This window comes from Zalophus californianus, chromosome 6 (genome assembly GCF_009762305.2).
Source record: "Zalophus californianus isolate mZalCal1 chromosome 6, mZalCal1.pri.v2, whole genome shotgun sequence".
Taxonomy (NCBI): domain Eukaryota; kingdom Metazoa; phylum Chordata; class Mammalia; order Carnivora; family Otariidae; genus Zalophus; species Zalophus californianus.
The window spans coordinates 2050027-2074408 of record NC_045600.1 but is presented as its reverse complement, the minus strand read 5'-3'; the positions used below and the strand labels follow the sequence as shown (position 1 = coordinate 2074408).

At 55.5% G+C, this 24382-nt stretch overlaps 2 protein-coding genes across 18 annotated transcripts in view; one reads left to right on the top strand and one right to left on the bottom strand.

Moving 5' to 3' along the window:
* The window catches only part of KLC1 (kinesin light chain 1), a 60474-nt gene extending 47343 nt beyond the window's left edge, over nucleotides 1–13131 (top strand). For 4 of the 14 annotated variants that reach the window (XM_027568915.2, XM_027568913.2, XM_027568914.1 and 1 more), the window contains 5 exons: nucleotides 2770–2900; nucleotides 6493–6559; nucleotides 12088–12163; nucleotides 12423–12492; nucleotides 12697–13131. In XM_027568915.2, coding sequence (XP_027424716.1) covers nucleotides 2770–2900; nucleotides 6493–6559; nucleotides 12088–12163; nucleotides 12423–12436 — 288 coding nt within the window. In that variant the 3' untranslated portion in view covers nucleotides 12437–12492; nucleotides 12697–13131. Of the gene's footprint in view, nucleotides 1–450; nucleotides 502–1201; nucleotides 1790–2769; nucleotides 2902–6492; nucleotides 6560–7642; nucleotides 7823–12087; nucleotides 12164–12422; nucleotides 12493–12696 lie in introns of those variants that run through there. The other 10 variants (XM_027568916.1, XM_027568910.1, XM_027568918.1 and 7 more) reach the window with 6 other exon arrangements.
* Nucleotides 9590–24382, bottom strand: part of XRCC3 (X-ray repair cross complementing 3) — an 18374-nt gene continuing 3581 nt past the window's right edge. Inside the window, exons 2-9 of one of the 4 annotated variants that reach the window (XM_027568925.2) lie at nucleotides 21582–21696; nucleotides 21090–21490; nucleotides 19159–19296; nucleotides 18643–18855; nucleotides 14009–14163; nucleotides 11702–11914; nucleotides 11515–11561; nucleotides 9707–11252 (exon numbers count right to left, since the gene is read on the bottom strand). In XM_027568925.2, the coding sequence (XP_027424726.1) occupies nucleotides 10913–11252; nucleotides 11515–11561; nucleotides 11702–11914; nucleotides 14009–14163; nucleotides 18643–18855; nucleotides 19159–19296; nucleotides 21090–21144 (1161 nt within the window). In that variant the 5' untranslated portion in view covers nucleotides 21145–21490; nucleotides 21582–21696 and the 3' untranslated portion in view covers nucleotides 9707–10912. Of the gene's footprint in view, nucleotides 11402–11514; nucleotides 11562–11701; nucleotides 11915–14008; nucleotides 14164–18642; nucleotides 18856–19158; nucleotides 19297–21089; nucleotides 21491–21581; nucleotides 21697–24382 lie in introns of all 4 variants that reach the window. The other 3 variants (XM_027568927.2, XM_027568926.2, XM_027568928.2) reach the window with 3 other exon arrangements.

Genomic DNA, 24382 nt, shown 5'->3' with positions numbered 1-24382 from the left:
CACCAGGGTCCGGGCTGGGTTTCTGCTGTTGTTCCCGCTGGTTCTGGAGGGCGAGTGCCCGGAGAGGGTGGGCAGCCCGCTCCATCACCCCCCTTCCCTAGCAAGGTGCTGCCTCCGGGGCCCAGCTCCTATGCACCTGCTGCTGCAGGGGTGAGGGATTGGGCACGGGGAGCATGTGTGTGTGTGTGTGTGTGTGTGTGTGTGTTTCACCTGGAGTACTTCTGGAATCTGGTCACTCTCCCATAGTCTGCTGAGTGGCCAGACAGGAATGTTCTAAGTAACACTGCTGTAGTGTAGCAGTGAATCCTGAAATGAACTGCGGGAGTTGTACTGTTTGCAGAATTAACAGTTTAATGTCCTTTTTCTGAAAGAGCAGGAAGAACTTATGTTTTCTTGTCCTCCCAGCATTCGTGGGGAGTTGGTAACAAATCTTATTTTTCCATTTTAAAGATGAGAAAAATGAAGCTCGGGCTGGTTAAATGACTTGCTGAGCGTCCCATGGTGAGTCAGAGCGGGCGGGGGCTCGGTCCCCGCTGTCCGGGGCTTCATACAAGACCACTGGGGTTCCAGTCTGCTGAGACCCGGGGTGCACTGCTGCCTGTGGAAATCCATTTTCTAGAATTAATCTTATTATGGGTTATCAACTGCATGTTTAAAATGTGCTAAAGACTTCTAAAGTCAGTGGTTTCTTCAAGTTTCTGAACTGTCTAAACTGTTAGTGCTTTTAAGAGAAAGTCCTCCCTGATTTCAGAGAGAACTTTATAGTTTAGGGATGTAAAACGATTTTTGATGAAGGTAAAGGTTTAATGAATGGCCTCTTCCTATGTGGAGCCTTTCTTTCGGTCACTGTCGATGTTTCTCAGTGTGGAATCTCCTTTATGTACAGTTACTGGAAAACATGGTTACAGTAAGTATCATGGAGATTCCCAGCACAGGGCTAATCCATGCTCTGAGACTGGAATTTTGTTTTGATGATCAGGAGTGATGAGTCTTGATAACGTAAAAGATAGCATCCGGCCCAGTACCTCTTGGTACGGGTTCACAGAAGCAGGCGGGAGGTCGTCCCAGATACTAAAGCGATTAAAAGCGCTGCTGAGATTTGTGACCTAGAAATACTGTAAGCCACGCTGTGGTCAGTGGGGGCTGGCTCTGTTCTCACAACGGTTTCACTGGGCTCTCTCTCTCCGTTTCTGTCTGACAGGCCTAGCTGCCTCATGTGACGTTCACACTGTCTCCTGCATGACGGGCGGCTCCTCCTCCAGCTTTTACTTCTCTCTCCAGTGCTGACTGCTGTGCTTAGCGTCCCCTAGGATTCTTGTCAGAGCGCCACCTCTCTGTGACTGGCCATTCCTTTCGGTGCTGCTGTCCTTTTTGGGGGGTTCCTTATCTCTGTATACATGTAGCTCTGCCAGATATGTACCTAGTAATATAAACTGTGTTAATAAAAACCATTTACTGTGTGATACACGAGTTTAAGAATTAAGAGCGATTAGTTGTTCACTTTGATCAAAGGTAGTTAGAAGTCTCCCGCAGGTGTTAATGCTGTGGCATGACCGTGACCGTTGACCTAGCTAGGCTGTAGGAGTAGGGCATGTGCTGCTCCCGTTGTCCTCCGAGACCCGGCGGGGCCGCCCGCACCCCGGGCTCTCCCCTTAGGATCTCACTCCAGTAGCGTTTGCTGTGTAGTCTCTGTGACATTTTGGCAATTTTGCTTTTCTCCACTAATCTTTAAGTGTTCGGTGATTTGTGTATTTGTCTTTCTAACTTCTAATAAACTCACTCCAACTGACCCGTGTCTTGGTGTCTGTCTGCCTAGTAGAACTTCTCACTCTTTCCATGGAATGCGGCATTGCGTAGCTTCTTGAAGGAATGGGGCTACTGTTAATCTCACTAAGTGATTCATTCTGAGAATAGAAGTTGCTTATAGACACATTTTTTTCACTCTCTGCGTTTGATTTTCATACCCAGATACTGCCAAGTGTATCACTTGTTAATGCCTGGGCCAGTTAACGATGAAAGCTGGACAGTTTTTTACTTGCTTCCTACAAGGTGTCAGAGGGGTTTTAATGGGATGAGCATTTTATTTAATTTTCCATCCACATTTAAAATCAACATTTAATAAAACTGTTTTTTAAAAATTTACTAAAGGGGCGCCTGGCTGGCACTGGCTCAGTCGGGAGAGCGTGCAGCTTTTAATCTCAGGGTCGTGAGTGCAAGCCCCACACTGGGCGTAGAGAATACTTACTTACTTACATACGTAAATAAATGAATAGTTAAAAAATGAAATTTACTGAAGAAGCAGTACATGTAAGTAGTATATATACACAAAAGTTGTGTCATCTCTCAGTGGTTGGGTCCAGCAGTTATGTGGACCAGATGCTTCTGTTCTTACTGAACGTAGAATTTGATTTTGGTGATCTTCCAAGAAGCAGCTTTAATTTTCTTGAGACTTTTTCTGTGTGTGACCTTTTTGGTTTCAAAACAGCAATATGATTTTTGGGGATATTATTTTTTGTTTGAACTTCCTCATGTTCAGAGGTTTTTCATGATCATTGGATTGTCTTGACTGAAATTTAAAATGGATAGATTTCTATTTAAAGTGTATTTATAGACATGGCAAACTGGTAATTTCTGTAGCAACTGTATTGCCAGCAAGTCACAGACAAGTAGGTCAACCATGATGTGAATTCTTGTTTTCATTCAGCTTTGCTTCTCGGGAGGCCGGGAGAGGACCGTCTGCAGTTTCACATGTGTTCACGTTTCTTTCAGGATGGCACTGGATCTTTAAAGCGCAGTGGTTCCTTTAGCAAACTCCGGGCTTCAATTAGACGCAGCAGTGAGAAGCTGGTTAGGAAGCTGAAGGGAGGAAGTTCTCGAGAGAGTGAGCCAAAGAACCCCGGGTAATTATCTATCTGCGGCCCCTGTTGACCGCCCCGCCGCGCGGCGTCCGGTGGCCCTTCCTTCCCAAGCCGTCCCCGCTGCTCCTCACCTCTCTGCCCCGGGGCTGGAGCAGCTCCCGGCCTCTCTTCACTTCCTGAGAAGGAACTGTGGAGCTTCCTGTGGAGGGCCTAGAAGGGCGGGGGCCTTCCAAACAAACCTGTGGAAGTCTGCGGTCTTGTTGTTGCCTGTTCAGAGAAAGCCTTAGCAGTGACAAGTGCGAGCTTCGTATGAGAACACTGAGCACATTCACGTGTTTACTCCAGATAGCTGCTGTTTCTTTTTTAAAATTAGTATTAGTTTAAATCCTTTAAAATTAGTTTTGATAATCCTTTTAAAATCATAACGGTAGCTACGACTATATGAGACTCACAGGTATTAATGTAGGGAGAATAATGTTTTAAATAGAAGGATTACAGTTTCAGGCCTTTAGTATAAGGAGTTTCTTTAGGATTTAAAAAAAAACACATTTTCCATGTGTTTAAAAGAAGGTGCACTCTTGAGTCTTAGAGTCTTTTGAACAATAACATTGACGTTGTCGAAGGAATTTGGTTTTGAGGTATTCTGTTCTTTATAAGGCGCCCCAGAGTGTTAACAATCTGCCCCCGTTTCTGGGTTATTTCTAATGTAAACAGCATCTTGTTTGGGATGCATTTCTCAGAGAGGCACTGTTTCGTCAGCTGTTCCATGAAACTCTGAATTCCTAAGTGGTGCCTTCTTTTTAAAGACTGAGTCTGAGTAAAACTCTTTTGTACAGGTGACTCCACTTTCCCTTCTGTGGGCAAGAAGTCTCCCCTGCTGAGACTGGGAAGCGGGGTCCCTTCATACGATGTGTCGGAGACCTGAGGTTAGGGGCTCTTCCAGCTGCTTCCTGTGTTGTTTTGAGGGGTGTCCAGTCTCGTTCTTGTCTCTGTCAGTGAAGGCATAGCTCCTGAGACCCCTGGGACTCCCCTGTGCTGCCCTGCAGGCTCAGCCCCCCAGCTGGGGAGCAGAGGCCCAGGTCTGCTGTCCGCCCTGTCCTCCCAGGCGTCTCTGCTGATGGACGCACACATTTTTTGATGACTTGTGAGGCAGGACAAGCAATTTGATTTGTATAGGTGGCCATCGCCCTGCTTCTCAAGGATGTTTCTAAGCCTGTTTCTGTAGAGGGAGTCTTAATGAGCTCCACACGTTAGTTGTGACACTACCTGGAAGGTGCAGTGTTGAAAGCCAGCTGGGGCTTCTGGAAGGAGGTAGGGCTGAGCAGCAGACTGCCGTCTTACCCTGTCTGCACCAAAGCCTGCGACCCGACAGATGAATGTGCATCCAGGAAGTTGCCTTTGGGATAAAGTGCTTGTTTTAAAATATTTACAGAACTAAATGATAGGTCAACTACCTGCCTCACCAAATTTTGAAAGATTAATTTTTTTTTTTTTTTTTGGCCACGTTGCAAGGATCCGCACAGACTGTTGATTAGTCGCCTAGTTTATGTTCCTGGGCTGGATCTGACGAGCGGAAGTGCTCTCCACACGCCGTAATTTGGCTCCTCCAGGGCAAACACACTGGCTGTTGGAGGTTCTGGAGGTTTTGAAGCTTTTTTTAAATGCAGAATCCAGTTCTGGCACTGAGTCCTATGACGTGGCCCGCCCTTCCCACGTGACAGAGCTCAGACGTTTTCTGTCCCCTCCTGTGCCTTCTTCCTGTCTCGGCTGTGACGTAGCCGTGCAGACACTCCCTGGCGTGGTGCTGACCACGCACGTGCGCACACGTTGTCACGTGTAGTACTGGAGAATGGTACCTTACTGAACTTGATGAAAACTGAAATGGCTCTAGAAATTTTATCCCATAAAAATGCATAAAACTGAATCATCTGTCCAGGTAAGAGTAACTGCGTTTATTCACTGGGTCAGTGGTTCTCACACCTGAGCATCAGCGTCTCCGGGGCATTTGAACACAGACTGCTGGGCCCCCTCCTTCAGTTTATGGTGCAGTGGGTCTGCACTCCCCACCTCTCACAGCATTGGCCTTTCTGGCATGTTCGCAGCTAGTGCCCGCACTGCTGGTCTAAGACAACATTTTGAGAACCACCAAACTCGGCATTCTTCCTGTTTCGTACCCCCACGGTGTAAGGGAAGGGTGTGGATGCAGCTCGCAGAGTCAAGGGGAGACTTACTGGCAGGAGTCAAATTGTTTTTACTTTCATCTTGTAAGGGAAAGAGTTTGAGGAAGAGGGTTGTATAACTCTCTTAGAAAAAGTCCACTGGCCCCTTAAATAACAATAATTAAGTGTGCCAGTGTGATTTGGTTTGATTTTATCCTTTGTTCTTGAGTAGTGCTGTGTAGAGAAAACTTGTTCAGAATTCTAGTAGCACTTACGTAGGATACATGGGGTTGTTGTGTTTGTGTTTGTCTTGGTTCGGGCACTTTGGGAGTGAATTTTACTTGAGCTTAAGTGAATTAAGGTCTTTTGCTTTTGGTGTAGTTCATTCAGTGAGAACTTGGTCAGTACCTGCCATTTGCCAGGCGCTGTGCCCATCCACGGTGCTGCTGGGCACTCGGTGGTGGCCGCGGCCTTAGTGCCCGTTCCTGGTGCGTTTGTGTCTGGTTGTGCCAACCCCTCACGCCTGTGCTTCGGCCTCACAGCCGTGCCTTCAGCTCACGGATGAATACTAGTGTGTACTATGTATGTTGTAGGTAGTTCAAATTTATTATTACAGTTCCTGTTGCAAATACTTAAAAATAACTATTAATGTCAGTTATTTTAACTTTAAAAGCTAAGGTGATTTACTGTTTGAGGGCATCCCTGGTGGTGGTAAGCAATGATAGTAACTTTATGACTATCATTTAAGTTTAGGTTTTAGGTTATTTGCAGGATATTTCATCAAGTTATTTTAAAAGGTGTCAAATGGGAGAAAAAAGTAAATACACATTTAAATCACTAGATTTCCTTAAAGGTAAAGCCATGAAATTTGTTTTAAATTTTGGTTTCTAAGCAGAGAAATCAGACTCTTAGTATTTTGCTAATAATTATTTTTCCTTTTAATATAAAATTTAATATAAAAATACATAAAGTACACGAATATATGTAGATACTGAGCTTCAAGGGGTCTCTCTTTTATATGGTCACTTAGGGTGAGTGGTAGGTTTTGGAGGAGGCTCCAGGCTCCCTTCTTAAAACTGATCTGACGTGCCCTGCAGACTCAGGCCCAGCCAGAGGGCTGCGCGGGCAGAGCTTCTTGGCTCCTCCACGAGCCAGGCTTCAAATTGTGAACGTATGAGGACACGTGGAATTTACACATAGTATTTAAGACAGATACTTTGGTGAGACAGATGCAGAGAAACTGTGCTTTTTCTCTACTGAACTTTAAATATGGATAGACCCGGGGCGTCTGTGTTAAGAACTGGGCAGACACCCCTGCCCGAGAGAGAGAAAGGCCCGCTCTCCACGAGGGGTTGCCCCCCCCCCCCCCCCCCCCCGCTGTGACAGAGGCCTTGGGGATGTCTTTGCTTTGTTTGCCGCTCTGGTTGACTGACACGCTGGTTTGTCCTTTTGCATGTCCACTGCCCTGTTTGCAGCATGAAGCGTGCCAGTTCCCTGAATGTCCTTAACGTGGGTGGCAAGGCCGCTGAAGACCATTTCCAAGTAAGGAGCCCTGCCCCACTCAGTGCCCTTGACTACCCAGCTTAGGGAGCTGGGCGGCCACAGGCCCTTCCCGGGCACTGCTGCAGCCTCCGACGGTCTTGGGAACACTCGAGTATTTTCTGGGTCTTAGAGAAAGAGGCCATCATAATGATATTTCTGGATTCTGCATTAATTTGATTACGTTAATTGTGGGAATGTGCATATCATGGACATTCTCAGTATATTCATGATCTTTGAATAGTTTAAGCTAATTAAAATTTAAATATTCCGATAAAGTAATATCAAAACTTGGTCACTTATTGTGTATTATTAATTTGTATGATTTTAGCCTCTGGTAAGTTTGTAACTAATTCATTGTCCAGTTAAGCTGTTGTTCAGTGTTTTAAAACTATTAGACCTTTACTAATGTAACTGACATATTGTCACTTTTACACCCAATCTTTAGCACTTTTCTTGGTGTCCCAAGGCTTGCACGAACCTGTCACCTTCACATTTAAAACTGTTGGCACCTTCTTCTTCTCTTACTAATTATCCATTTCTTTTCAACGTCTGGTGTGGCTGTCGGGTGCGGCCAAGGGTGCCGAGCAGACCTGGCAGCTGAGCCTGCAGCTGAGCTTAGGGAAAGAGAACCTTCTGACTTAGCAGTTATTGCTCGTCCGCCCCGACCAGACGTCCTGGCCGTTGCACCTCTTAGCAGCCCTGGCCCAGCTGCTCACCTCTTGGATGCTCACGGGTGGTAGCAGGCTTTCCTCCTCAGCCCCCAGCACCTCAGGAGGTGGCTGTTTCCAGGGTGCTTTCTGCCAGGCCTCCGGCGAGAGGTGAGGTACCGGTAGCGCTGGCCAGTGCGCTTGGAGCGCGCCTGCTCGTGAGAGTGAAAGAGGTGTCGCCGTCGTAAAAGGTCTGGGGTCGACCGGGTCCCGCACTCCTCCTCGGTGCTGGCCCCTGTGCACGTGGGCATCAGGATGCCCGAGCGTTGACCTGAGAGGTGTACCGCTGTGATTGTTACAGCTCTGAGACCCCTTGACTCTGGCGTCCTTTGGAGTATGGGTGAAGTGTAATTTTTCCATTTGTTTTTTCACGCAGGAACGAAATACTTGTCTGGCAGACTCGTGAGCTCTGAGTGCCAGCCACCCTGACCTGGCCCACTGAGGGCCGAGGCAGAGCTAGATAAACCCCCTGAGACTAACGAAGCACCGAGACCCTCCAAGCTTTGCCACGCCCCTCCCCGCTCTGCAGGGGACCCACCTCCCAGGTTGCTTCCTTTCCTAGATAGTGCTGTCCACCACCTCGTGGAGGTTTGGCCCGAGTTCTGTTAAGCTGGCTGCGGCACTAGCGACCCAAGAGCTGCTGAAGTGTGAGTGTGAGACCGGCCGGGCGTGGCGGCCCAAGTGGCCCACCAGCCCCGGCAGCTGGCTTCAGCACGTTCAGAGTCGGCCGCTGCTCACGGATGCTTGTACTTCCTGCCATTACACCAGAATCGATTTTAAATTTTAATACCGGATTAAGGCTGTAAATTGAGACTCTGGAACTTTACACTGCACCCTTCTAGACTAAGCATCTGATGAGCTCTGGCAGTGCTGCCTGGAATTCAGAGAGTGGGTGACTTGCCAGTGGGTCTGGGTCTCTGCTGAGTCCCGCTCCTGCAGTGTGGCCCCTCCACGGCTCTGCCGGACACTCCGCGGGCTCCTGAGCCCGCCCCCGTGGAGCCCGTTCTCCCTCTGCCGGCCCGAGTGCTGAGCAGGAAGAGATGCGGGATTTGTTTTTAAAAAAGTTTTTTTTGTAGCATTAAGTAACACGGGGTAGGTTTTGACAGGAACATTTCCCAGTCCACCGGGGCCCTACCCGTGAGGGGATGCGTGAGGCTCATGGGTGGGTTTAGAACGTCCTGAGCAGACGACAAGGGGTTTGTGGCTCCTGGTGGCAGCGGCGGTAAGAAGGGCCTCGTCCAGGCCAGTGGGTGGGAGTGTGAAGACGCAGCAGGTAGATGAGGGGGATCAAGAAACTCGGAGCGTCCCCGTGGTGTGCTGCCGTTTGACGTTAATGTTCGGTGGTGTCACCGCAAGGGTACATGCTTTTGTTTGTCCTCAGTCACCTCTCCCTCCTGAATTGCACTCTGCTGGGGTACGTGCTCACCAGGACTCCCTGAGGGGTTGCCCGGGGGGGCCTCCACATACTGCACGTGTCCTTCCGGGGCTGCAGGCCCGAAACCGTTCAGAAATGTCCCATCATTTAAGACCACAGGAGCACGTGGCCTCGCCTGCCGGTGTTTGTGGCCATGTGCTTGTTCCCGCCCAGAGACTGGCGCTCTGTGTCCTGCCTGCAGGAGCCCGTGCGTCTGGCCTCTTCCCGCAGTGCCCGACTGGCCCGGTGTTGCAGCTTCCGAGGGACCAGGAACTTACTTTGTAAACGCTCCAGAGTTGGTTTACACGTGGGATGGGTTGTGAGACACTCGAGCCAAGGGAACGCGTGAGCCATGTCCCTGCAGAGGCACTGTGTGCTCTGCACTTCCCTTCGAGGTGCAGGGGGTGTCGGGGTGTGATGTGGCTGGTGGGGAGGGCCCCGGGAGCTGCCCCCTCCCCTCCATCCCCAGTGCTCCTCGGGCCATGAAGCGGATCCAGGACATTGGAAACCTACCCAGTTTCCCTTAGTGACACTTGGATCTGGAGAACATGGGGCTGAGAACAGGATTTAGCGTTGCACTCTGAGGTGGTGGGAACCGGCCACCGCGCAGGGGCCTTGGTCAAATCGCCCCGCTTGGTTCTCTGAGGGCTGACGTTGCCTTGTGGGGCTGTGAGGAAATGTGGCCGGGGTGAGAGAAGCCAGGCGGCCTCCTTAAACCAGGTCGTAAGAAACCTTCCTGTCTCGGGACACTGCCTGGAAATCTGTGATTTTTGAACTTGTATCAAAACAGAAATGAGCCTGGTTATCACTACTTCATTCAAGTCTTGTGTGGATTTTAACATTCTCGAAGAGTGAAGCAGTGGGGGTGGCTGTCCCTCGTCCGCAACGTTTTCCTTTCTTGGTGAGGTGACCCTTAGAGCATCGGCACCCACTGTACATCATTCCTGTCCCGTTCGAGTCCCCAACCAGCAGACAGGAGGGGGACAGGAGCTGGCCATGGTCCGCGGAGCCCCCACCACGGGTCGTCACGGTGGAGGCTGTGGCAGGCCTGGGCCTCCTGACCCTCCCGGCTCTTGCCCACGCAGCCGACCCGGCAGTTCACGGGGCCAGTGGGCTGTCTCTGTGGTGCTTGCTTTGTGTTTACAGTATTGGGGGGAGTCTGTTGTTTCCTGGAATTAAAAAGTTCCTATCATTTGTTTGTTCAGAAAGCTGCTAGAAATAGCATGTAATGAGAAATTTAGTGTTTATGGTAACATAAATATTGCTAAAAAAATACATTGTTTACAGTTTATAGAACAGATTGCCCATCGTCATAACTTTATAGAATGTTCTTGGGAAGCACGCGGCATAGATGAGGCTATATTCTGAGATGTTTATATTTGCACTTCTTTCTGAGCAGTGCACTGTATGGTCTTCAAACTTCTGAAAACTCTATAAAGTGGAAGAGCAGCGACAGAGGGTGAGGTTCCCATGAGCGGAGGGCGGCTCATCAGGGTGTACCGGCATCCTGTGCGTGACTGGGATAGGCCTAAAGACACGCACTGTTCCACATTTGTCCCCATCGTCCTAGGGGAGAACCCTCGGGGGGGGGGCACACACCAGGTCTGCGAGGCCTGACAGTGCTGAGGAGTGCATGGGACGGAGGGTGTCACAGAGAGACCGCCCTGCTGCAGGGGTGTCCCTCTGGGATGGGTGGGCAGGGGTCCAGCACTGGTGTGCATCCCCCCAGGGGTCTGCCACGTGTACACTCTGTCTTGTAGTTTCCTCACTGTTAGTGTGATCTGCCTAGAAAATAATTTGGGATTGTTTATTATTTAATTACAAAAATAAAATGGTTTATTTCCTAGTGTGAAGAATCTGCACTTGCAGAAAGGCTTTTATCAAATTGCAGCCCTAAAAGACCTTTTTCCTGTTTATATTATAGCCATTCTTACCCTTTTGAGGGCCACAGAATATTTTAACCAGGCAATAGAAATTACAAATGAATGTTTCTGCTCTAGAAAATGTTCAAACAGTCTGCCCAGTTCCAGGGACCTCTGCCTCCACCCCCAGCACTGGGTCGGGCGTGTGCCTCTCTTCCCGGCACCAGCCCGGGGTCGGTGTCTGGCTCATGGAGCCACGGGGAGGCTGGCCAAGTCACTGGACTGCTCTGTGCCTCAGTGTCACTGAGACCAAGGATGGCAGCTCCCCATCCCAGGGGCGGTGGAGAAGACTTGCATCAACGTGGAGGAGTTACTTAGGGCAGAGCCTGGCAGAGCGTGAGCTGTGGTGAGGGGGTCGGTCCCGGACCCACTGTGCCAGGCAGCATGGGGAGCACGGGGGGCATGGGGCATGTGGGGAGGCCTCGGCGGGCAGCTCATCTGTGTGCCCTGCCTCCCTGCCGTGGAGGAGGTGCAGCCAACACCCTCGAGCACATCCTGACCCAGCGATGGGTGTGGGAGTCGTCAGCCCCCCGTGCCCGCAGGGCGCGGAAGTCTCGGCCAGAACCCGCGGCTGACCTGGCCGGCTGCTCCGCAGCTGCCGTGTCAGCAGGACGTGGTCCCAGGAGTCCCTCGCACTCCCTCTGCGTTGACTGTGTAGGAACAGGACGAGGGGGGCAGGTGAGGGGCGAAGACCACCCTCAGGGTGCGGTCAGGGTGGCGCCGACTGACCATCAGTCTCATTAAGAGCTGGTTGGACCAGGTCATTCCGAGAGCTGGAGAAACCCGCTCGTCCCAGACACTGAGAAAACAGGCCCAACCGTTACTTATGAAACCGCAGGGGTCCCACCGCTACTTGGGCGGCCCTCCTGCCGGGGGGGGGGGGGGGAGCGGGGATGGGGAGGTGGTGCTCACCCCTGTGGCCCAGGTGCCGTGCCCTGCTCCTCTGTGGCCTCTGTCACCTGGAACGTGCAGACTGGGGTCAGCTGCAGCGAGGACCCCACTGCTGCCCACCCTGGCGTGAATGGCTCTGCCCTTCCCGAGCTTCTTCCTTAAGATGGATGCCGAGGACATCTGCCGTCGGGGGGGGGGGGGTACCCACCTGGTTGATGCACAGCACCGGGCTCTGGAAGGTGCAGCTCAGCCGGCGCAGAGCGGCCCCCAGGGCCTGCAGACGCCTGGCCCTGGGGACCGAGGCCGCTCCATCAAACTCACAGCGGAATGGGGCGGCCACGGAGTCGATGACCACCAAACGGGCCACCCCCCGAGACAGAAGCACGGGCACCTTCTTTCTCACACACTCCAGCAGGGTGTCCTGGAAGCCGAGGGGGGTGGCGTCACCGCCCGTGCCGTTGGCGTCTCCCCGGCTGCCCTGTGCCGAGGGACCCCTCACACACCCATCCCTTTACTTCTCAAGTCTGGTGGGGCCGACAGCACGTGGGGCCAGCACTGTGACCGGGCCTTTCTCCCTCCGTGGCCCCCTGCCAGGCACTGACCCCGGACGCAGCCACACCGCAAGGCCGACTTATTACCGCCACGGTCCCGGAGACCACACTCCTGCCAGGCGGGTGTGCGGGTGGCCCTGCCCCCTGCCCAGCAACCCCCAGTGGGAGGAGGAAGGAGGTAGTGGGGGTGGGGCCACCGGTACTGTGCCCAAGCAGGGGGCGGGGGCAGGTGGCCCCCCGCCACCCCGCCCAGCCTCCGGGGCCTCAGGCCTGCCCCTTGGAGCCGTCTGCCCTGTGGCTGGGACTCGGGCCCTGGTGCCGTGACCACGGCCGGCTGGCCCACCCTGAGTGAAGCCCCGTCTGTGCTTCCGTCTCTAGGGCGTCTCCAGTAGAGCCTCTTTCTGTGGAAAATGACAGCAGCAGCGGCCTCGAGGACGCCAGCGGTAATGTGAGTCCCCCACCCCGTCCCCGCGGGAGGGGGGGGCTGGGCAGGTGGGGAGGCCCTGCTGGCACTGCTGACCACCCCCCCGGCCTCCTGGAGACACCGGGCAAGAGGGTGGAAGCCCTCCGCCCCCAGAACTGTCTTCGGAACCACACTTAGGCCACCGTGGGGCTCGGCGGCCCCGGCCCTGACGGCGCTCTTCTCTCGCAGTGAAGCCACCCCCAGCCTGGAAGACCCGGGACGACGCTGCTTGTGTGCCGCCAGAGGCAGCCCTGTGACAGCCAGGGGACGGCCACCGAGGCTGGAGGGCCCTGGAGCCGGGAGCCTGCAGCACTAACCTCGTCTAACCCCGTGTCCCTGTGCCACGGAGCACACTGTCCTACTACTAACTGCACTGCTCGTCGGGATGCGCGCCGCTCGCAAAGCCATGGCCACGCTTGGCCCCTACAGGACGGCGGGGTGGGCGCGGCCTCCCTCCTGGGCTGCGCTTCCCGGGAGCCCCGCAGGCCGCCTGTGTCCTGACCCTCCGTGGAAGAGGCCGTGGCTGCGGGCCCCGTGGGCCGGAGCTTACCGCGCTACTTCCCCAAGCTGTGTGAGATAGGTTTCACTGTACAGTTTTTAAAAATTAAAAGTTTATATACCTTACCCTTTCCTTGCAATTTTTGTAAGAATCCTTACGCGGGGGGGAGGCCCACCGGCACCGGGGCGCTCCGCCAGCCGGTGCTGATGTGCCCGGGAGCCGGCCCCACGCAGAGGCCTTCCTTACTCTCGCCTGCTGTACTGCTTTAGTCTCACTTGCCACCTTCCCTTGTGGTCCTCTCCCGCCCTCCGTCCCTGCCACAGTGCGCTACGGCGGCACCGCTCCCCCTGCCTGCGCGACCTTTGTCCCCTCCCCGGGGGTTCCCGTCCCTGCTCGCCGCGCACCGGCAGGGACATGTCACTTGCTGATGCTTCCAGATCTGTCCCCCGAGTGCTGTGGCCAGGTGGCAGTCAGCCGTCTGAGGGGCCTGTTGGGGCCGGGGACCTGCCAGGCCCTGGCCAGGTGGTGGCGGGGGGGCTCCTGTGCCCTGATGGGGGGCTTTCTGCTCTGCCAGAGGCAGAAATAAAACCCAGTACGGACTGCTGTGGCTGGGACGGCTGGCCTGGACCGCCGGCCACGTCGTGTGGGCAGGGGGCACCACAGGGTGGCCGGCGGGAGGTGTCCCCTGCAGCTGCGGCCTTTTCCAGGGGACTGAACACCACGGCCGGGGGGCGTGGGTCAGGGCAGCAGGCGCCGTGCTGGGCACCCTCGCGCCCGCGGGACCGCCCTCCCCCACTCCTTGTGCGTGGCGGTGACGAGCCCCGCAGGATGCCTGGTCCAACCGGAATTTCAGGTACCAGATCGTGTGGCTCTGAATGTGTGGCCCACGTGCATGGGCACGTGTCTCTGCCAACGGGTACTGGGGGTGGCCCGGGGTCTCGTGTGTGGCCCTGCCCACTGGACCGACCTCCCCTCGGCACTCAGGGCCAGAGCGACACTCACCACGTCGGCCACGTGCTCAATGAAGATCTGGTTGCCAAATTTTATTCTTTCGACCACATCTCCCGGCACATCTGTCCGCAGGCGCCGCTGCTGAGCCATGAGCTGCTGCAGGCGCACGCTGGGGAAGACATCTTCCGTGCAGATGTACACGGCCCCTGGGAAGACAAAGGGCCCCTCCTTGCTGACAGGATGCCACCCCACGGGCCTGTCCCCAGCCTGTCTCGAGTGGAAGTGAACGGAGTTATCAGGGCCCAGGTTTCTGGCAATGCCCTTCCTGCGCACGCAGGACCATCCCTCAAAGGCTCTACTCTCGGCTCCTTGCTCCATCCGGGGCTGCACGGTGACAACCATGTCTGTGTGTGACTGGAAAAGCCAGTCGGCAAACAGCGGGTTACGCGGCCCCAGAAGCCCGGACACCCTGGGGCAACAGCCCGGCCCGGGCCTGGATCTCCGCACCGGGGAATGGACCCCGAGTCCACAGCCAGAAAGAACTGGGGGCCGTCCGAAGTAAACCCTAACATTTGTGGCAACTGATTTTCAACCAAGGTCCCCAGGCAGCTCAACAAAAGAATGGTCTCTCCACCAAACGGTGCTGGGACAGCTAGGTCACGGTAGGCCAGGCGCTGCCAGGGCACCCAACTCCAAAGACATGGGAAGCCTCCGTGACCTTGGATTCGGCACCGGATTCTCAGATGTGACACCAACAGCGAGCAAAGGCAGAGAGAGAAACTGCACTTGATCAACACAGTACCATCAAGAAAACGAAGACAACCCACAGAGAGGAGAAAATACAGTAAATTCCGTGTCTGGGAAGAGTCCAGCAGCCGTATCAGACAGAGAGTTCTTACAACTCAACCACAAGACGACCCAAGTCAGAAACCAGGCAAGGGATCTGAACAGACCTTTCTCCACAGGAGACGTGAGATGATGGTCGACAGGCCCATGAGGAGATGCCGAACACCCTCAGTCATCCCAAAATGCAGATCAAATCCACCGTGGGACCACCGCCCACCCACGACGGTGGCTCAGATCGCAAAGTCCAGCGTCGGCGAGGACAGTGCGCTGATGAGGGTGGCATGCCGGCTGGTGGCCCCTCACCCACTCGGACGTGGCACGTGCACGGGACCCCGCGGTACTGGGTGTGCGCGTGCTCACGAGCCACGTACGCCAGCATTCAGAGCAGCACTGTCCACAAAAGCCACGAGGTGGAAGTCACATCACGTGGATGGGCGGATGGGCGAACAAACATGCTCTGGACACACAACAGAATATTGTTCAGCCGGAAAAGGGAACCAAGTACGACACGTGTTCCAACATAATGAACCGTGCCAACATCATGCCGAGGGAGAGACCACAGAGGTCACGACCTAGGATTTCACTTCCGCGAGACGTCCGAAACAGGCGGACCCCGGAGCAGGAAGTGGAGCCGGGACTGCCAGTGGGCAGTGGGGAGGGCCCGCGAAATGTTCTAGAATTAGGCAGTAGCGATGGAAACGCAGCTCTGTGAATACACTAGAAAGCACTAAATTGTACGTTTTAATTTTATGGTATGTGAACTACATCTCAATTTTTTAAAAGAAGAAATGGCCGGGGTTCTGGTGAAGCTCTGGCTCCAGGACCCCCAGCAGACCTCGGGTCCCTTACCTGCATCGGTCACTGCACAGCCTTGGGCAGGGGAACTGGATGAACCAAAGGACCCACACCACATATGCGCACGCACCCTGTTTGTGCCTAACTTTTGACTTCGACCTAACTGTGTTTTGGCAGAATTTGACACTTAAGAGACGGATACGTGGCGGGACGAGAACCACCAAGTCTGTAGCGAGCGCCTGACCGTCAGCATCTCCTTAACCTTCCTGGGCACATTCCAGACCATCCCTCGGGGAAATGCCTGGAGACACGGCTGAGCCCCTGACCCTGTCCACCCCGGGAGCAGCTGGGCGTGACCGTGCTGGCCCGTCTGGGGAGAGCAGGCTGGACGGAAGGTTCAGCGTGGAACCAAGTCTGTCTGTGCAGCCCTGAAGCCCCTTTACCCCCCTGGGTGTGTGGCTGGGAGAGGCACAGGGCCTCGCCGCGCCGCCCCCACCCGCCACAGGACATGGTGGCTTCTCCAGGGTGGTCCTGGCAGATGGTGGCGGGCCAGGGAGAGAGGGGGCTCCATCAAGTGCAGGATTCAAATAAATCCAAAGTGTCTTTGCCATTCTTTTCAAAATTAGGGCTTTCAGATCTCACTGGGTGAAAGGAGTTATTTTGTCAGGAAAGCAAGCATCTTTGGATGCAACATTTAATGTCATAGTAACCTCGGGGCCACCTCGAGGCCTGGGACACCCGCCCGGCTCTCTCCGGGTCCCCCCTGCCACTGTGGTCATGTCTCCTTTCCCAGGGGCTAAAGCCTGTGCGGCCGGCCCATAGCCCAGCGTCTGATGGACATCCCCAGAGCCTCCTTGGCCACCCAGCAGCTTGGCTCCCCACAGCCTCGTGCCCACCAGCTCCTGGTTTTTGGCGTCCCTGCTTCTGTCTGGCAGACGTGGGCGGCTCCGTGCAGGAGCTGGAAGCACGGGTCTCTGATCCCCAGCACAGCCCGTGTGGTGTGGCGTGACGTGGCTGTCACTGAGAGGCCCTGGGTGGCCTGGCGGTGGTGGAGGGGTAGAGACCCCCCAGACCGGCTTCTCCCTGGGGCAGGGCCACCTCAGGCCGGGGTTCGAGCGAGCCTGCGGGCAGCTGAGGGCCCACGCTAGGCCTGCTGTGTCCCGGAATGGGGGACACGGGCTCTACTACGGGCTGTTTTCAGGGCATCTGGCGCCAGGAGGGGTGGGCCCAGGAAGCTCTGAGCACCCAGCCTCGCGGTGCCCTTCCCTCTCCCCCAGGCCAGGCCCACCCTGAGTACGGACCCAGCCTGGACACAGATGCCAACGGTAACTGCTCGTGTGACCCATCCAGGAGAAGAGGAGTCTGCAGGGACCCTGCTGGGCCAGAATGTCGCAGGCCATCGTGGCGTGAAGGAGACCAGGCTGGGAGAGCTTCAGCATCAAGACTGGATGGCCAGCCCTGCACTCCACACCCAGCCTGTCTCGGGCGCAGCCCCCCAACAGGGCCCCGCGGACACACTGGTTGAGCAGACGCAAGCTGGGCATCATTGTGCCTCTTTCGTGGGGTAAACGGACGACCCGCTTCCAAGGCCAAGTCCATCTACCCAGCACCAGCACCAGGCGCCTGGCCCTTAGGCCCTCCCGGACTGCACCTCGCACAGAGACGCTGGAACCAGAGTGACACACAAACGCCTGCCTCAGGTGTGAGCAAGCACCGCACGTGGTCAGGAGCCCCTGCCCGTGGCCAGCAGACCTGGCTGGTGCCAGACGCTGGGGGTTCACGGGAGCCGCACAGACCCTGCCCCTCACGAGAGCTCACGGTGCTAACGGGAAACGGGAGAGATCCAGACCACGCAGCCTGCTGCCGGTGCCCCTGCGGGGTGCTCTGCGACCACAGGAACCTGTGCATAATCCCGGTGCATGTCACCGGGGCGGGATGTCTGGTCCCGGTTGCATCCCTAGCCCGCCACATGGCCCAGCCTGTCCGGGCAGTGAGGTGTGCACGTGAGCTTGGAGGTGCTGCCGGCTTGTGTGCAGCCCAGGAGCAAGGAGGGACCGTGGAGCGTCAGAGAGGCAGCTACCCGACAATGTCATGTGCGCACCAGTTACCTCACGTTTAGTTAAAAACAATTCAGATTTTGAACACTTGAGTGACACACGCAGGCAGCCTGGAAAAGTCCCTCTACCGCGTAGCCCATGCAGATGTCAGCCACACAAAGCAACGCAAGAAGCACGGCCCAGCCCCCGCCACGCAACACAGGCCTGCCCGCCCCCACCACCCTGGGGCTCCAGCCCGCAAGCTCCTTCCCCGGAAACAGAAAAGCGAAATACTGCTTGCCCGGGTCTGCCTCTGAGGACCAAAGAGTTGGCAGGCTGGTGGCGTGGGCATGTGTGTGTGTGTATGAGCATGTATGTGCAGGCTGGTGGTGTGGGCGTGTGTGAGCATGTGGGTGCAGGCTGGTGGTGTGGGCGTGTGTGAGCATGTGTGTGCAGGCTGGTGGTGTGAGCGTGTGTGTCTATATATGAGCGTGTGTGCAGGCTGGTGGTGTAAGCGTGTGTGTGTATAAGCGTGTGTGCAGGCTAGTGGCGTGAGCGTGTGTACAAGCATGTGTGCAGGCCGGTGGAGTGTGCATGTACGAGCGTGTGTGCAGGCCGGTGGTGTGAGCGTGTGTACGAGCGTGTGTGTGCAGGCCGGTGGTGTGAGCGTGTGTGTGTACGAGCGTGTGTGTGCAGGCCGGTGGTGTGAGCGTGTGTGTGTACGAGCGTGTGTGTGCAGGCCGGTGGTGTGAGCGAGTGTGTGTACGAGCGTGTGTGTGCAGGCTTGTGGTGTGAGTGAGTTCGCAGGAACCCTCGGGCCAGGCCCACAGCCCGCGAGGGGACTTTTCGCTCTGCCAGAGGCAGAGAAAGATGGAACCAGGAAGACACTGTGGGTACGTCTGGCGCAGCCTCCGTGGAGTACGGCCCCAGCACTGCTGGCCCCCCTCAACTCCTGGGCAGGACCCCCGCCCCCGCAACTCTGCCCCCCACTTCGGGGCAGCCACTCACCGGCCTCCAGGCCTCCGTGTTGCCGTGGGAACTGCACAGTCAGGCAGAGCTGCAGCGCCAGCTGGGTCTTGCCGGAGGAGCTGGGGCCGGCCAGCTCGGTGAGGCCGTCCAGGGGCAGGCCGCCGCGGAGAAGCCCATCGAGCACGGGGCAGCCCAGGCTCAGGCGCTGGTGCTGTGCGGGGAACCTCTGCTTCTGCTGGTGCAGATGCAGCGCTGGGAATGCGGGGCGGGGGGGGGGCGGGGAGGGTGTCAGGCACCACGTGGTGGAAGGACAGGTGACCTCGGTCACGTGGGTGGATGAGGTGCCAGCCGGCAGGGAGGAGGCGGTCACGGCTGCTGCAGTGCTCCATGGGCACCTGGGGGCTCCGGGCTCTGACTGCCAACTCACCCCTGCTTCCCACGCCCCTTGGCTCGGTCCCATCTCTTTTGGCCCAAGAGCTGACTCTCAGAAGCGAGGGCCCCCATGGCTCCCCCTGCCACCTGACAGGTCCCCATCTCGACGTTCTCCGTGCACACCTGTGCAGACGCATGTCCCCTGCAGGTGCGAGGAGGCCGTTCTCAGCAGGTGCTGCACGTCAAGGCTGGGGAGGCGGGTCAGTCTCTGCAAGTCTGGTCCAGAAAAATGCAAAACCTCCTTCACTGATTTCAGTTTGGCTGAAATTATACAAATAAATTACAGGGCGAGTTCAGACCACGGTAACACGAGGCAACACGACGACAGCAGGTGCTCTCAGGAATGCTGTTCTGGGGACCCGGCGGGCAGGAGCCTGATCCATCCACTCCCTGAGGCTCTGGGAGCCCCTTGGTAGAGTGTGACGACAGCAGGAGGAGGGAGGGGGCCTGGGGGAGCCCTACTTCACAGCTGCAGCAGCAGGAGCCAGAGACGAGAGGGGCCTCTCCCAGGTGCCCAGAGCAGTGGATGCAACCCAGCTCCGCACCCCGGAAACATCTCTCAAGAAAGGAGGTTTCTGTGGCTGGGCAGGCCTACACACAGGCAAGGCTAGAGGAGGATTCCAGGGCAGGCTGAGGACCACGCGCGAGGGAAGGGGTGCAGGACGGAAAGCTGAGCCGGGTTCCAAGCAAGCGTCCACTGTACCAGACCGCTGGCACGGTGGGGAGGGCGGGATGGCCGGTGGCACAAACAGCGAAGAATGCACGAGGGTGACAATGCCAGTGGGCAGCAGCCAGGTGGGGAGGGTTAGGGAGTTAATGTGTCCAAAAGGCCTGGTACTTGGGGAGGAGAGTGGATACATTAATTTTGGGCTTGGATAAATGCATTACTTTCAAACTAGTACAAAATAAATTTGCTAAAAATATATTCAACCAATCCAGAAGCCAAAAATGGAAAACCACCACAAAAAGAAATACAAAAAATAGCTCAGCATAATAAGGCAGACTTAACCCCACACGTATCAGGAATTCCCTTAAATATGTATGCACTGAACGCTCCAGTTAAAACAGAGAGACAGGCTGGATGAAAGAGAAAACAAAGCAAAACGACTGATGGGCTCTGAAAAAACCAAGAGCCAAGGATGAAGGAACAGGACCTCAAGACCCTGCCCCCGTGTAGGGCATCACCATGTTGCTGCATCAGCCCCCACGCGTACTTAGGATTCCATGTTATATGATCAACAAGCATCCTAATGTTGACGCTTCCCCGTCAAATGCCCCAGGAGACAAGGGGAGATGGAAGGGAGTCCCAGGACGCCAGCTGGTGCAGGGCAGCTGGGGATGCATGCACCAGGAAACAAACAGAACGGGTGAGCTGTTCAACCCTTTGAGCATTTAAAAATGAGGCACTGGTGCTTGACGGACATACTGGACAATGTGGGGAAAGTCAGTGAGCCATGCACAGAAAACACAGCATTGGAAAAAAGGAGGCAACTAACAACGCTGGGGAAAAATAACAAAGATGGGACAAGAAAGGAAACAGTCTTAACCTCCCAGTTCAGCAGCAGTCACCATGTCCCCCGTCAAAGCCCTAATGGCCCAAACTGTGTTCCAACTGTGGGGGGAGGGGTGGAGTAAGTAGGGGCACAAGCAAACCAGTCCTAATCAGTGCAACACCCACTCCGTGAGTAACTCCTGACACTGACAAATCGAACACAGCAACACAAGCACGTTATTTAGAAACCCAAATGTAAATACAAAAGAAGTTGATAAAATCATAAGTGGTGTAAATAGTTCCATTTCACTTCTTAGACGATAAACATGTGTTACCTTTGATGAAAATAAAATGAACTTTAAAAAAGTCTTCAGTGAAACACACACACACACACCCGAAAAACCTGCAACACATTCCAGCATGGGTCACTAATCAGCATCAGTTGGCTTGGCGAAGGGGAGGACCTGGACAGGCAACACCGTTAACCTGTTTTTCGTGCACTGTGTACACGTACATCCATACATTTCACATATCTACTCGATCCAAACATCAATAAATATACCTTTCTTAACTGCAGCAATAATTCTGGGATTCAGGTCCAATTGATCCAAATCCATTTCTTCAACAGGTTGACCACAAAGACGAATAACTTCTCAGGGACACAAATTCCAATGTGCTTGCTGTCACTGCAAACCACCCAGGAGCTGAGCACAGCAGAGTGATGGTGGCCTGGGTGTGCAGTCCCCTTTGAGACGGGTTCACCGTCAGCCCCGAGGTTGCAGGAGAGACTTTAGCAGGAAAACCACTGAGGTGAGTCTAAGGCAATGCTTTTGTTATAGAGCCGCCATTCGGTAACTTAGAAACCATGAATTCCAATCCACAGAGTGATGTGTTTGGAGAAGGGCCCCCAGGTCACCTGCATTCTAAAGGTCCACGCTACACAAGGCAGGCCCATTCCGTCCCCTGCAGAAAGGGTTAAAAATGAGCACGTTCTCTGGCCCCGAGTCCTGGCCCCAGGACCTGGTTTCCAGATGAGCACCCTGCCCTGACCCACCTCTTTGGTGAGGATGACGCAGACAGCTGGAGATCATATGCACTGGGCTCGTGGGAATGAAGTGTCTTCTGCATTCTCCAGCTTCACCTCCCCTAAGTGTGTCTCCATGGAGGATCTGGCAAGAATGGGAAAAGTGAGTTTTGAATCTTGCAGGATGCTTGCGAGTTGGAACCTCCACGACTACCAAGCTGTTTCAGCAGAGGACAGTGGAGACTGTCCCGCCCTTGCCCTGCAGCCCGCACCCGTCCCCTGACCAGCAGCCCAACCCCACCCCTGCTGGCTGCCCCACTCAGCCCAGGGCCACGCAGAAGCAAACCCCCCAGAGCAGCAGGGCTGGGGGTGCAGCAGGGTGGGTGCAGGAACGCCAAGGCCCACAGCCAGACGCTGGCCCGCTGAACCCTGTGCCGACGTCCACCAGCAAGGCCTCTGCCGAGGGGAAGGTCACCTGCCCTTGCAGCGCTCAGAGTGTTAGGATGTGGACAACATCAGGTTGATTTTGGCGCTTCGAGAACCAGGTGACTCGCACCGTCCCATTCACAGGCCGGTCAGGGAAACAGGTCTGGCACCCAGAACTGACAGTACCAGTTTGGGGTGACTGCAGAGCCTGATGCCCAGGTGTGACTGCACCACGTGATCATGACAGCTGCTGCAGGAAGCAGCTCACGCTCTGGGTCCCGCGTCTGCCTGTGGCAGGCGCTCCAAGGCCAGGGCTGCTGACACTGGCGAGGACACACGCAGAGGCCCCGGCCCCCCGGAGGCCACCAGGACCGCAAACTGCAGAAGGATGGTTGGGTCTCTGCCAGAAAGAGGCGCCTGAATGCAGGGCCCCAGGGCCAGCCACACACAGAGAGAGGCGATGGGGACTGTGACAAGCTCCAAAAGGTACCCTGAGTGTATGGAAGGTGTGAGGTTAGATTCCTGAAGACAGAAAGCAAATACGAAAGAGGTATCATCTGCAGGACAAGTAGTAAATTGTCAAAGGAGCTGTGGCGCACCCTCCTGGCTTGGCAGGGAGCTCAGCTTCAGGGGCCCTGAGGACACGAACGGGAAGAGGTGACCCAGGGAGGCACCACCCAAAACCACCTCCAGGTAAACAGAACACCTGGACGAAATACCAAGCTTGCTGTTTTCAAATTCCGGGGAGAGAGAGAGAGAGAGAGAGAGAGAGAGAGAGAGAGAGAGAGTGTGTGTGTGTGTGTGTGTGTGTGTGTGTGTCTAGTCCCGGTGGGTGGTGTGTGTGTGTGTGTGTGTGTGTGTGTGTGTTAGTCCCGGTGGGTGGGGTGTGTGTGTGTGTGTGTGTGTGTGTGTGTTAGTCCCGGTGGGTGGGGTGTGTGTGTGTGTGTGTGTGTGTCTAGTCCCGGTGGGTGGGGTGTGTGTGTGTGTGTGTGTGTGTGTGTGTTAGTTCCGGTGGGTGGGGTGTGTGTGTGTGTGTGTGTGTGTTAGTTCCGGTGGGTGGGGTGTGTGTGTGTGTGTGTATGTGTGTGTGTGTCTAGTCCCGGTGGGTGGGGTGTGTGTGTGTGTTAGTCCCGGTGGGTGGGGTGTGTGTGTGTGTGTTTGTGTGTGTGTCTAGTCCCGGTGGGTGGGGTGTGTGTGTGTGTTAGTCCCGGTGGGTGGGGTGTGTGTGTGTGTGTGTTAGTCCCGGTGGGTGGGGTGTGTGTGTGTGTGTGTGTGTCTAGTCCCGGTGGGTGGGGTGTGTGTGTGTGTGTGTTAGTCCCGGTGGGTGGTGTGTGTGTGTGTGTGTGTGTGTGTGTGTGTGTGTGTGTTAGTCCCGGTGGGTGGGGTGTGTGTGTGTATGTGTGTGTGTGTCTAGTCCCGGTGGGTGGGGTGTGTGTGTGTGTGTTAGTCCCGGTGGGTGGGGTGTGTGTGTGTGTGTGTGTGTGTGTGTGTGTTAGTCCCGGTGGGTGGGGGGTGTGTGTGTGTGTTAGTCCCGGTGGGTGGGGTGTGTGTGTGTGTTAGTCCCGGTGGGTGGTGTGTGTGTGTGTGTGTGTGTGTTAGTCCCGGTGGGTGGGGTGTGTGTGTGTGTGTATGTGTGTGTGTGTGTGTCTAGTCCCGGTGGGTGGGGTGTGTGTGTGTGTGTTAGTCCCGGTGGGTGGGGTGTGTGTGTGTGTGTGTGTGTGTGTGTGTGTGTGTTAGTCCCAGTGGGTGGGGGGTGTGTGTGTGTGTCTAGTCCCGGTGGGTGGGGGGTGTGTGTGTGTGTCTAGTCCCGGTGGGTGGGGGGTGTGTGTGTGTGTTAGTCCCGGTGGGTGGGGTGTGTGTGTGTGTGTGTGTGTGTGTGTGTGTGTGTGTGTTAGTCCCGGTGGGTGGGGTGTGTGTGTGTGTGTTAGTCCCGGTGGGTGGTGTGTGTGTGTCTAGTCCCGGTGGGTGGTGTGTGTGTGTGTGTGTGTGTGTGTCTAGTCCCGGTGGGTGGGGGGTGTGTGTGTGTGTGTGTGTCTAGTCCCGGTGGGTGGGGGGTGTGTGTGTGTGTTAGTCCCGGTGGGTGGGGTGTGTGTGTGTGTGTTAGTCCCGGTGGGTGGGGTGTGTGTGTGTGTGTTAGTCCCGGTGGGTGGGGTGTGTGTGTGTGTGTGTGTGTGTGTGTGTTAGTCCCAGTGGGTGGGGGGGTGTGTGTGTGTGTCTAGTCCCGGTGGGTGGGGGGTGTGTGTGTGTGTTAGTCCCGGTGGGTGGGGTGTGTGTGTGTGTCTAGTCCCGGTGGGTGGGGTGTGTGTGTGTGTGTGTGTGTTAGTCCCGGTGGGTGGGGTGTGTGTGTGTGTGTTAGTCCCGGTGGGTGGGGTGTGTGTGTGTGTGTTAGTCCCGGTGGGTGGTGT